This window comes from Alligator sinensis, unplaced genomic scaffold (assembly GCF_000455745.1).
Source record: "Alligator sinensis unplaced genomic scaffold, ASM45574v1 scaffold29_1, whole genome shotgun sequence".
In the NCBI taxonomy this organism is placed as follows: Eukaryota; Metazoa; Chordata; order Crocodylia; family Alligatoridae; genus Alligator; species Alligator sinensis.
In genome coordinates, this window is record NW_005841933.1 from 1,278,877 (window position 1) to 1,292,160 (window position 13,284).

A 13,284-nucleotide genomic window follows, 5' to 3' on the forward strand; every position below is an offset into this window, starting at 1 on the left:
TTTGAAACTAGGGAATGCACAATCGGATTTCCTAAGTGGAATTGCTTATATCTCTGATTCCTAAACTGACAGCCATGAAGGTTTCCATAATCAACACAGAATTCAGGAAAATAGTTAACTTGTGGGTGTATATACATGACCATATACTCACGTACGTGTGTGTGTGTGTGTGTGTGTGTGTACATATAGCACCTACCAGTATTAAATATACTTCCCAGAGGTGTGAGAACTAAATACACAGACCTTTTGTTATAAAGGTAGGAGGATATCCAGCAGCTTTCTACTCCAGAATACTATATTGATAGACTAGTAGCTGTTTAGGATTAGATTCCACTCCCTTACCATTATTATTCCTGTGCTATACTGTATCTCAAATAAAAATGCTGATATCTAAAGTGATGATGGACTAGGTTCCTTAAAAATTTGGTTTTAATCTTCATGTGGTTCTTCAGGTGCTACTCTCTCTCTCGTTCTCTCTCTCTCTCTCTCTCTCTCTGAAAGAGAGAGAAGCACCTGAAGAACCACATGGAGATTAAAAACAAATTCTTTTTTTATTGCTTATATATTCTACTCCACTCCCCTGCATGTACTTGAGATTGGAGTTTTTGTCTGCAGTGCTAAACGTGCCATACATATACCCTCTTTGTACTTGTGCTCCTGTACTGAAGTCATAAGAGACAGAACAGAATGAGCTGCCATGTGATTCCTGCTTACTATCTCTGACTACAAAAAGATGCTTCACAGTGTCCTGCATCTCTGCATGTAGCCTTCTACTTTATTATGCTTTTTGTGTAAGGAAAAGTTGACAGAGCTAGATATGGAGTTAAGCAGACTTGGGGAAGGAGACGATAATAGTCTTCAAATACTGAATTTTCTTGTATATCATTTGTACCTTTCCCCCAAAAATCAGTCCTTCAAAATTGGGATGTTGGTCTCAAGTGGGGAAGCTATTTTTTTTCTGTTAAGAACAGAAGCACCCTGTTTGAATTTCTGCTCCAAAAACAACTGTCTAGCAGTCACAGTGTCATTTCTGTTCAGGCAGCTGAGGGAGTCAGTTGACTTAATGGCTTGTTGTTTTCACTCCACAGGTGTTAGTGATAGTCTTTCCTTTTTAATGGTCTTGATGTTCCACTAACCAGACTAACCTTTCTTCTGGCAATTTTGCAGTCTGCTAGCTACTTCTGGTGTCTTTTCTCTTATTTCACAACATTTCAGGCTTTTTAGCTCTTTTCAAAATTATTGATCTGCCAATGAAGACCAGTCTGCAGCAGCAGCTAAGGTTTCAGCTTCTGGTTAAGCAGGAAAGGGAAGGTGAGTGACCTGAAAATTAAGCTCTGTCCCTGATCTATGCAGCCATAACTCTAGAAAAATCTTTTTTTCATTCTTCTTTCCCCAAAACAAGGTGTGCATCCTATCTGACGGCATATGCTATGCAAGAAAACATTGTATTTGAAAGACTATCATAAAAAAGATAGAGAACAACTGTTCTCTCCTACCACAGCATGTAGGATAGAATGCAGTGATTTTAAATTGCAGCAAAGCAGGTTTTAGATTAGAAAGAGTTCTTTGTCATTAGAACAGTAAAGCAGTGGAATACACTGTCCGGGGAAATTGCAGAATTTCCTTCATGAGAGCTTTCTTTTCAAGAGGAGGCTGAATAACCATTTGATAGGGATAGTATAGGAATAGCATTACTGCATGCATGCAATGGGTTGACCAGATGGCACTTGAGGTCTCTTCTGGCTCCATAGTTCTTTGATTATTATTTGTAAGTATGAATGTTAAATTTGGTAAAGCTTAAAATACATTTTTGTCTTGAAAATTTCCTTTTACTTCTCATATATTCAGGGCTATTTCAGGTACTGGAGGCAAAAACTTCAGTCTGAGTATCTCAAATACTGCTTTTGTTCTAACATGGCAATTCCTATGAATGATGGAAATATTAAATGTGTATAGCAAGGACTACATTTGTTTGGGCAAATTCCATATCCCCATAAAGTGGGCTGTTGAGCAGGGGTATGACTAGGAACTGCAAGTCTGCTCCTTGCCTGCCCTGATCACCAGCTCTCTAGCCACACTGTAGGCCAAAGATGCTCTACGCTGCTTGGATTGCCCACCCCACCCACTAATCAGTCCATTAGTGCCCAGATCACCACCCTTCCACCCTGATTAGCCCAACAGTAAAAGCAGCAGGAGTGGGAGCCCTGACTGCATGCTCCTGGGCTCCCCACAGCCTACACTGCCTCCATGCCCTCGGATCCAACCCCTGCCAGACCCCACAGTTACTTGGCAGCTCCTTGCCTCCCTGTCCCCCACTTCAGTTGCAGGGCCCAGTGGGGACTGCCTCCAGGCATGTGGTTACAACATGGACTGCAAGGGAGACTGGGAGCAGGCAGGGAGAGGGAACCCCTCCCGCCCCTGTCACTTTGTGGCTGATTAGAGTGGCAGGGCAGTTATCTGTGGGTGAACGGGGCTATTGGGCAGCAGGGTAGCAATCTAGGGAGCAGAGGGGATCAGGGTGGCAGGAAGTGATCTGGGGGTGGAGGAGATGGAAGAGGTGGTGAGATCGTCACCCACCCGCTCTCTCTTTCCTCTTCTTCTCTCCCCCAGTCTTGATCCAAGACTACCCTTGTCTTGGCAAGCAAGGCACCATTGGGATCTGATTCCTGCTTTCAAAATTCTGTCTTTCGATGTGCATGCAGCATAGCTGGAGACAGTTATTGGGACTGTTGCATTTGTTTTTAGCTGTTTTTGAGTGAAGCTGATAGAGCGAGACCAGTTCAGTCACAGCTTGAAAGTTTTATTAGGATACGCAATAGCAAAGACTTATATCAATAAAGACAATGTTTACGTAGCCTTGGAACCAGGGAAGCAACAGGTCTGCTGGCCAGGCTTGACTGTTCCCCTGGGGACTTCAGTTCATTTGCTGAGCTCCAGATAAGTCCAGATTTTGAAATCCAAAATGTAGAAGTCCAAATGTCCTCCCAGCCTATTCCCAATATTTATAGATGGTTGATTTTAATATTCTAGTGACTGATCTCCAATTGGTTTTATATAAATGCGTTTCCCCGAAACTTCTAGAACCTGAGTATATTAGATTTGTTGTGATCTGGAGGGTGCCAATTAGTTGGGATTTATATCCTTGAGAAAACAAAAGGGAGGGGAGGCTTCCTTGTCTCCTTTCTCTTCCCATTATGGAATGTTGCTTCACACCACTCTGTTACTTTTTTCACCTTAGTTTATGGTCTGACAAGGGTGCTTCACTTTTACAACTTATCTAAGCTTTCTAACAAAAATACATCTGTTATAGCAAAACAACATTCAGTGTATTTCGCTACATTCATTACTACTATTATTTTAAGATGAAGCTATGATATAGAGTATTTGGATTATTTGATGTATGGTTCTTTCTTACAGATTTTCCTTTTAGGCCTTGTGCTCTGTTTGATTGTGTCTAATTAAATGTATGAATGGCTTGCTTTGCTGACCAAGCTAGTTGTTACATATGCAGAGGGTCACGCTATGGTCACTCATACAGGTTTCTGGGGTCTTTTGCCTTAACCACATTTCTGCAGCTTAGGCCTAGACCTCTTGAAAATGGCCAAGTCTGGCAAGAGCATACCCATGGCTTATGCTGCTCAGGCCTGTAGATGGCCTACAAGATTGGGGATTAGATCCCATTATGCCTTTAAGTGAACATCTGTCAGTGGCCTAAGTCTAATTACAGTTTTTAAAAAGGCATTGTGGGATCTCATCAAATTCTGCTAGGAGAGTGTAGAGTCCCCATCTCTGACATAAATCATCCAGATTAAAAACATTTATTTCACATGGGGGAAGGTTCAGCGAAGCACTTTACAATAAAAGAAGAGGTTCATCCAGGTTTCTTCACCTGTAAAGGAATCTTGCCCTCTGTGGATCCTTAGTCTTGTTTTCTTGAAGCTAATGGGACCCCTGTTTGTACCTATGGCAACTTGTTTCATTTCTCAACTAAGTTAGCAACAATTATAACAACTAGGAGAATTGAAGAACACAGCCTGTGAGAGTGGACCTATTTTATAGCAGCTTTCAGACAGACACTGTCACTTGAACCACACCCTAAATTCTTAACCAAAGTGTTCATAGTATTTTACTTCTCGTTTCCTGCATTGTTTACTAAACTACTTTTGAACATGCTCTAAATGTCTGTAGCACTCCAGATTTGTACTTAGAACTAAAAGTATTAGATGGTAATAACCCAGCTGCATGTACTTTCAATATAATTGTGAGATAAACAGGGAATAAGACATAAAATTATTACACATTTAGCATATAATTAACTTCAAGGCAGGTTCTCATGATGCCATAAATTGAACATGGTCTCAGGCTCCCCCTGCCCTGACAGTATGGTGCAATTGGGATCTGATCCTCGATTCCGCAATCACATTTCCTGCCATGCATGTGTGGCATGGCAGGAGGCACAATTGTTGGGATTGTGGATAAGATCATAGAAAATTAGGGTTGGAAGTGACCTGGGGGAGGCTATCTAGTCCACCCGCCTGCTCAAAGCAGGACCATCCCCACTAGATCATCCCAGCCAAGATTTTGTCTACCTGGGTTTTAAAAACCTCAAAGATGGAGATTCCACAACTTCTCTGGGTAGCTTGTTCCAGTGCTTTACTACCTTCCCAGTGAGAGAGTTTGTCCTTATATCTAACCTCAACTTCCCTTGCTGCAACTTGAGACCATTGCTCCTTGTTCTGTCATCTGCCACCACTGAGAACAGTCTAGCTCCATCCTCTTTGGACATCAACCCTTCTGTTCAGATCCAGGCTCACTATTTGACTCGTCAGCAAGGGCACGCTGTTGGCTCACATTCAGCTTATCCACAGTAATCACCAGGTCCTTTTCTGCAGAGCTGATGCTTAGCCAGTTAGTCCCCAGCCTGTACCAGTGAATGGGATTGTTCCGTCCTGAGTGAAGCACTTTGCACTTATCCTACTTGAACTTCATCAGATTTCTTTTTTTCTGGTCTTCCAATTTGTCTAGGTCGCTCTGAATCCAACATATGTACTCTTCCACCCACCTTGATATCATCTGCAAACTTTCTGAGGGTGCATTGCATCCCATCTTCCAGATCGCTGATTATGATGTTGAACAAAACTGTCCGCAGGACTGAACCCTGGGGCACTCCACTTCATACCAGCTGCCAACTAGACATCAAGCCATTGATTTTGAGCCTGATGATCCAGCCAGTTTTCTGTCCACCTTACAGTCCATTCATTCAACTCATATTTCCTTAGTTTGCTTGTGAGAATGTTGTGGGAGACTGTATCAAAAGCCTTGCTAAAGTCAAGGTGTATCATGTCCACTGCTCTCCCTTCAGTGTTTAGAAGTTAGTGGTTAAATGTTTCTGTAATAAGCCAAAGAATCATCAACTAAATGAAGGGCTGGAGCTTCTGGTGTGGGACACAACTGAATATTACAGGGATATACATAACCTGAAAGAAGTAGCATTTGGTTTTAATTAAAGCACTTGGAAGACAAATTCAGATATGTTTCAGTTAGGATACCAGTTGGGCTTTCTTTGTTCTTTCATGGTTGGATTGAATATCGATAGAGATCTCTATCATTAAGGAAACTGAGGAATACATAGTGGTAACTGTCATGGTGGAAGGTATTGATTTTCCTACTGCAGTCCAGAGATAAATAATTCTTATAATTATGGTGGGGCCCAGTTATTCTTGGATATGGTAGGCGATAGATTTTTTTTTACCCTATGGTCACTGATCCAAGAAGGGATGCTGCTTTATAAAGTCCTCTAAAAACAAATTAGTAGAGCTGCTTATAGGGAATAATGCACTCAAGTTGCAAGAGCCAGAGACTCTCTGTTCTAGAATACTGAGAAAATTGGCATGTGAAATCAAAAATCCAAGAGCAAAGATTTTTAACCTATTTTAGAAGAAATTTTGAAGGAAGGATGAGGGTAAATGCAAAATTTGGACACCATTCAGTGTAAATTGACCAACTGAATAAAGATTGAGCCAGACTAACCTGATATTTTTCTTTGATAACTTATTTTTTTTAAATCAAAATAAACACAGTACATCTGTATGGACTTCAGTAATGCTTCTGGATATGGTGTTATATGGAAATGTATTAGTTAAACTGGAAAAAATGGTGATGAGTATAGAGGTTGCAAAGAATAAGCAAAAGTAACTGGTTGGAGAATGACAATGGGAAGAAGTGGCAGACTGAATGCAGGTTACTAGTAGAGTTCTTTGGTGTTGCAACCAATTTTATTTAATAATTTTCATTAATGACATTAGTACTTTCCTGCTGTTTGTGAGAACAAAATTTGCTGATGGCACAAAAGAGGCATTGTCAATACAAGGACAGTGAGAAATATCCCATGAGAAGAATGTGGTAACTGTGAACCACAGTAATAGAATTGGGATGAAATACTGTATTTTCTCACATACAGCATACCCCCAAATAAAATGTGCACCTTGTTTTTGGAATGCAGAATATAGAAAAAAAGATTTTTTTTCCAGAGTCATGGCCAACTGTGTGACATGGAGTAAGTCCTTCTGAAAACGCAGTGCATCCCAGAAGTGTGGCATCCTGATGTGCTAGACTAGTGGTTCCCAACCTTTTCTGGCCATGACCCACTAGTGGGAGCAGAGTGCGGTGGCGGCCTAGAGGCAGGGGCGGGGGAGCTCCCAGCATGCAGCATGTTTTGTCCGTCGTGTGTGGCGCTGCTGGCATTGCCCTCGCAACTCTCATTTGGATTGGGAACCACTGTGCTAGACTGTCTCCCTGTGATGCCACACTTCCTGGGCACACTGGCTGCTTGCAGATGTTTTTAAAAAAAAAAAAATGTTTTACCAGAAGCAGCAGTACGTTACTTCAACCCAGCTCTGCGATGTCTGTATAGATCAGGTGCTTTTTTGGCACTTTGAGCTAAACCTGATTCAATTAGCTTCAAAAAGATTTTAAAAGCCTGATCTTTACAGATGTTGGGTGAGCTGGGTTGAAGTAATGTGCTGCCTCTTCTGGGCATGTGGGCGGGGGGTGGAGGGCACATTAAAATAAAGTGCCATTTATGTGGTGGGATTTGTTTGTTTGTTTTTCTTTTTTTAAATGTCTGGAAGTACCCTGTGTTTCCAGGAGGATGTACTCTGTCACACCAGGCTAGGCCCAAGACCCTTGCAAAGGGTAGTAGCAAGACTTTAATTCTTTACTGTAAGTAGCTTTTTATATAATATCCTGTAAATAAGGTATTGTTTCCCACATCCCACATACCCCATGTCTTGATATTGGGATACTACTAGCAGCTTGCAGCTTCAGGTACAAGCTATAGTACTCGGTCAGTAACTACAGCTGTGGGAGGTTTAACGCAGGACTCCACTCCTTCAGTTTGCTGAGAAAACAAAAGCAGAAGCCATTTGGGCAGCTGATGTGCACCGTGTCTCCAGGAGTGCTCCTTTTCCAGTGAAGAAAACAGATTCCCATCTTGAAGCATGTGGGGAGGGGGCATGAGGGGGAGTGCTGATTCGGGGGAGAAAGGTGCAAGTTAAATAAGAGAAAATAATGGGCAGTGTAAGGCCATACACAGAGACTAATAACAAGAATATCTGCTAAGCTGAAGGTTTGTCAGTTGGCAGAAAATGGTGAAAGCCTGGAACTATTAACAGAATGACAGAGTTACTAATGTAATGTGGCTGTGAAAAAGGCCAGTGCAATCATAGGTTGTGTTAGGCAAGTTATTTCTGCAGATAAAAATAATAATATCATTGTACAAGACACGTACTTGTTTGGATTACCTTGTATAATTCTTGCCATACATGTTCAGGAAGGCCCTTCTCTATACCTAGGCAGACAAGGTTCCTTGGGTGAATTTGATATCTTTTATTAGACCTACCCAAATAGTTCTCTATACCTATTTGTTTGAATTAGTCTACTATTATCAGTAGGGGAACAAAGGCTGTCCTTTGAGCAGAGACAAAAAGAGTATGGCTTGTTTACCCTTGCAAAAGGCAGGCATGTGATTGTTGTCTAGAATATATCAAAGTAAGCACCGGGGAGGGTAAAAGTGTAATTAAAGGGTATTTAATTACTTGTTCAAAAAAAAAGCGTGTGTAAAAATTGGCCAAGAATAAATTTAGGTTGAAATTTTCAGAAGGTTTCTAACATCAGAGAAGTGAAATCTTGGAAACACTTCCAGTAGGAACAGTTACTGATTTCAGGATCAGAGATTGGGACTCTGATGTGATAGATCTCTTTTTAGTCCTACCTGTGTTCCTGTGAAGTACCCCCTCCTCTTTGTCAGTTTTCTGCCTTGCTTTAAAGGCATGCTGTTGAAGCAGTGAGAGAGGCACTACCTTCTTTTACTTCTGAAACCACTTGTATGTTGGCTTCAGGTAAGTGTTTGAGGTTATTTCTGATTACAACCAATAACTTTTAGGATGAAAGGATGCAATTGAACCAGGTAAGTTTTTTGTTTGCTGTTTTTTAATCTGATTGCCAGAAACGAATATGATGTTTATGGTTAAATCACTTGCACGTGCCTCTGACTGTAGTATTCAATATCAGGGTGTCTCTTTCATGACTAAGTTCTACTTTTTTTTTTATTATTATTATTATTAGGAGGATCAAGTGAGAATGGAAAGATGCATCATACCTCAGATTCGAATGGAACATTTATTTCTTACAGGTGGGCATGCTTACTATTTTTAAGTATCTTTGTTTGAATAGGTTAGAAATCATCAACTACTTAGAGTGAAAGAAATGGCCTGGATTATTTAAGAGTACTATACAACTTACTGTAGCGTACTCTATTCAGTAGAATGATGAGAGATTTTTTCTGATGAATTAATAATTAAAAGTATTTTTGGAACTTATTTTGATAGATGAAGAAAAGCTAGGTAAGAATATTGAATCATGAAGGGGTCACATCTTGACCTGGTCACATTTTAAGAATGTACTAGTGCTAAAGTATAAATTAGCTCTAAAAAATACTCAGCTCACCAGTGCAATCTTGGTGATTTTCTGTAAAGACGCTGACCACCAGGGATCTGGGTTTTCCATTAGCTGCAGAAAAATGCAGATTTTCTCATTTGAAGGAGAAAAATGCAGATTTTCTCATTTGAAGGAGAAAAAATGCTGATTTTCCTCTTTAAAAGAGAAAGCTTTGAGAAACAGCGGCTTTCCCCTTGCAGGCTGGCAGTGTTCCAGTGGGAGAAGGGGACAAGTTAGGGGTCCTTCAGGGAACTGCATGGCTGGGCCAGTGGTGCTGGGGGCCAGTGCCCATGCTGCCAGCGATAGGGCGGTCTGGAGACACTGCCCCAGGAGGGGAAGGGTGGCCGCAGCCAGACTGCCTAGTGCAGGGTGGGAGCCCCAACCCAGGGTCGGGGGTACCACCGGCCTCCCTTCCTCTTCTCTCCAGCCCACGCCAGGGCTGGACTCGCTCCACCACTGTCTGCATGAATTGAAGCCATCACAACCATTGTGTTCCATCCTGCGTGGAATGGGGCCTGGAGCCCCTGGCTCTTCTCCTGCTGCCTGCAGCATGGCTAGGACAGAAATTTGCTTCACACTGCTGCTGTGCTGCAGCCAAAGCCCCAGCTGATTGTGCGGGGTACTGTGTGATGCCCCAGCTGCTGCCTGTGGTTCCGCATGAGGTAGGCACACTGTTTGCACCTCATGCTGGAGGCTGTCCCAGTGATCTATGGGGCACAGTGATCCTGTGAGTCCATGCGGGGCTGGGTGGAGGCAGCTGGAGGCCCCCTCCTGCAGGGCTGGGGTGGGTAGAGTGCTGCAGGTCAGGAGTGAGGGACACCGGGAGTCCTGTGGGGGCTGTGGTTTGGGAGTGAGGGGCACCGAGAGGGCAGGGGATTGTGGGTCAAAAGTGAGGGGTGCTGGCAGGGCCAGGGGGCTGCAGGTTGGGAATGAGGAGCACATGCATGGACTGGGGGATGCCAGGGAACCTTGGGCTGGGAGCCAGGGAACCTTGGGCTGGGAGCAAGGGGCCAGGGGCCTATGGGTTAAGAGTGAGGGGTACCAGCAGGGGCACGGCTGCTCAGTTCCACAAAGAAGCAGGGGAAGGAAGAGGACCTGCATCCTGGTGAGCGAAGATGGTAGTGGGAGCTCTGATTTGCTATGATGATAAATCCAAAATCAAATGCCTAAATTATATAGGTATTTAGAATGTATTTTATTATAATGATTGAGGCACTGGTAGGCTTCCAAATTCCTTTAAAATTGTAAATATATCAATAAAACATTGTGGGGAAAATGTAGATTTGGGGGGTTTTAATCAGAGTATTTGAGATTTTTTAAATTGGAGAATTTACCATTTTTAAGCAGAGAAAACCAGGGTCCCTGATCACTCAGGAGAATAGTAAACTTTGTTAAAATCTAATTTGGAGTTATCCTTCGGAAACAGAACAGTGTTACATCTCAATTTATAATAAACACAGGAAGCACCAGTTAAGAAACTGGGGAATGGAATAAACTTGTGCTAGCATTTTTATCATATCTTGAATCTTGCTGTAGTAAGTGTTTCGGGCTGTTTGTACTTGGAAGCACAGAGAACTATTAGGAGGGAATATTCAAGTGCTCCTTACTGTGTAAGCTAATAGCTCAGATGACGGAAAGCAATGGTAAAAGTATAGTTTCCTGTAATCCCAGTTACACTATTAAATTAACACTGGCAAACCTGATTACTTTTTATTCTTGACTTGGAAAATCCAATAGTTTTAATCTGTACTTTTACCCATTTAGATGCCTGTATGTAATGAGATTGATTCTAATGTATGGTAGGTAAAGTCAAACTTATCATCAGAGTCCTTTAGACAATGCAGTATTTATACAGCATGCTGATTTTATATTCCTGGAACACACACAATATAAAAATATAATAGATTAAAACAAGAAGAGCAACAATTACTAAAATTAGCCAATGTTAACAAAATGACTCAGAGGTTCCATTAAAAAAAAAGAAGAAAAAAGAATCTTCAAAACTCCTTAGGGAAGTAAGTCCCTGAAAATAAATGGACTTTGCAGTACTAGCTGAGGTCATCAAAGTAGGGCCTAGTCAGACCAGCAAAGTGAATTTCAACAGTTGAGCGCTCTTCTCTGAAAATATCTGCCATTAGCTCAAAAACACTGAAATATGGAGCTGTTAGGACTAACATTTCAACAGATTCCCTTTGCCAAGTTTAAAACATGAAAATAGTCAACTTCATATAGCAGCTGAGAACACATCTGTACTTCTTCGGACAAAGATAATAAGGTATACTTTCTTGCACCGTTCTTCATTTGGTCTGAAGGCTAAATACAGACAGTCAAAAAGTTTGAAGCTGAATCAGTTCAGTCTTTGCAAGGTAGTCTAAACTGCACAGATTAAACTGAAACAGAAATGAACAGACATTTACCTTTGATTCAGGAAATGCAAATACATGCCTGCAGTGGCTTAGGCCAGAAGCTGGGGGTGGGGGCTAGAGCACAGCTCACTGGCTGTGTGTTCACTTCCTCTTCCTGCTGCCCCTGAGGTCTCTGGGATTTGGGCTAAGGACAGACATAAAAAGCCTGAGCCTGAATTGATTTAATCTTTGTAGGTTAGTCTAACTTGGCTAGGCTAAATTAGTTGTGTAACCACACAGGCATCCTAGAAATTCAGGCACATGCCTGCAGTGGCTCAGGCTAGAAGCTGGGGGGTGCTAGAGCAGCCCTCCCTTCCCCTCTACAGTACTGAGCTGGGGGGGGGGCCCTAGCAGGACGCTCTGATTATCACACCCTCCCCCCCAAGCAGCCAAGCAGGGAATGTTCATCACCCCTGACTCAGTGTTTATCAACCCATTAAGAAAACAAAGCCTCTCTCCATTAACTAATGGAGCTCTTCTTAAACAGCTCTTCCAAGGAAGGACATTATACTACCTGCTGATTAGCTCCAAAAAGCCTGTCTGCCTGTTATCTCCCACAGCAGGGACCATAGGCAGCATGAAGTCTGCTAGCTAATGCTGAGGTGTCTGCATAAGGCGAGCGGGAGGGGCGGGGGGTGTAATTATCCCTGCTTAGCAAGGAGAAGCCGGGCAGATGCTCTGTGCCTGCAAGTCTCTGCTGGAGCTTTGGCCAGGGAGGAGAGGGGATGGGCCAGCTCTGCTGTAGAGCAGAGAGCCCTGCCCGGCCCAGAGAGCATGCTGGGATTCTGGGGGTGTCTGGTGTATCTTAAACCAGCAAGGGATCTGGGACAGACATTGCATAAACTGGTTTGACCCAAATCAATTAAATCTGATACTACGTTCAACCAGGTTTATCTCAAACCGGTTTCAGCCATTTTTAACTGGTTTATGTGTACTGAATATCTGTTCTGTTACAGGTTTCAACCAGTTTCTGATCACTTAAACTGGTTTATGTGTAATGTCTGTCCCTAGCCTTGCAGTCCAGAATTACAACAGGACTGTGCAGGATTGCTCATCACTTCTTCTTCCTGCTTCCAGGTGCCTCTGGGATTTATAGTCCACAGTTGCAGCCAACACTAAGTTTGAGCTGGGGAAGGGATGTTTAACCCCCCCCTCCCTGGCCCCAGATCCCAGCCAGGGTTTGCCTGGAGGGGGGACACCCCCCCCCCCCTTGCATAGACTGAACTGCATCCCCAGCTGGACTTGCTTCCCACTCTCCTCCTTGTCAGCCATCCCTCACTGCTCCAGCTAGGGAGCAGAGGGGTGGGGCTATCCGTGCTCTGGAGCAGCCAGTACAGCCCAGCCCAGGGCTGGAAAGCTTGCTGGGGGACTGTGACTTAACTTGAACCAGGAAGAGGTCTGGGACAGAAATTTTATACACCAGTTTAACCCAAATCAGTTAAGGCTGATACTACATTCAGGCAGTTTTATCTTAAACCAGTTTCAGCTGTTTTGAAATTGATTTGTGTGTACTGAGCTTCTCTTCTGTTACAAGAAGAGAACATCTTCCCTCACCCGGGAAGTCCGGGTGAGGGTGATCCCCTGCCCTCCATTAATGCTGACCTTCTGAAGGAACATCTTGAGAAGCTGGATACCTTCAAGTCAGCTGGCCCTGACAATCTTCACCCCAAGGTACTCAAGGAGCTGGCGAGCATCATAGCCCAGCCTCTAGCACGGATCTTTGAAAACTCTTGGCACTCTGGTGTAGTGCCCGAAGACTGGAAGAAGGCCAATGTGGTGCCTATCTTCAAGAAAGGGAGGAAAGTGGATCCAGCTAACTATAGGCCCGTCAGCCTGACTTCTATCCCGGGGAAGATCTTAGAAAAGTTTATTAAAGAGGCCA

General features: G+C 43.1%; 1 protein-coding gene across 7 annotated transcripts in view; it reads left to right on the plus strand.

Annotated features, from left to right (window-relative positions):
* Nucleotides 1-13,284, plus strand: part of TBC1D5 (TBC1 domain family member 5) — a 519,218-nt gene that overhangs the window by 269,771 nt on the left and 236,163 nt on the right. For all 7 annotated transcript variants that reach the window (XM_014517945.2, XM_014517952.2, XM_025198935.1 and 4 more), the window contains one exon: nt 8,626-8,692. In XM_014517945.2, coding sequence (XP_014373431.1) covers nt 8,626-8,692 — 67 coding nt within the window. The remainder of the gene's footprint in view (nt 1-8,625; nt 8,693-13,284) is intronic.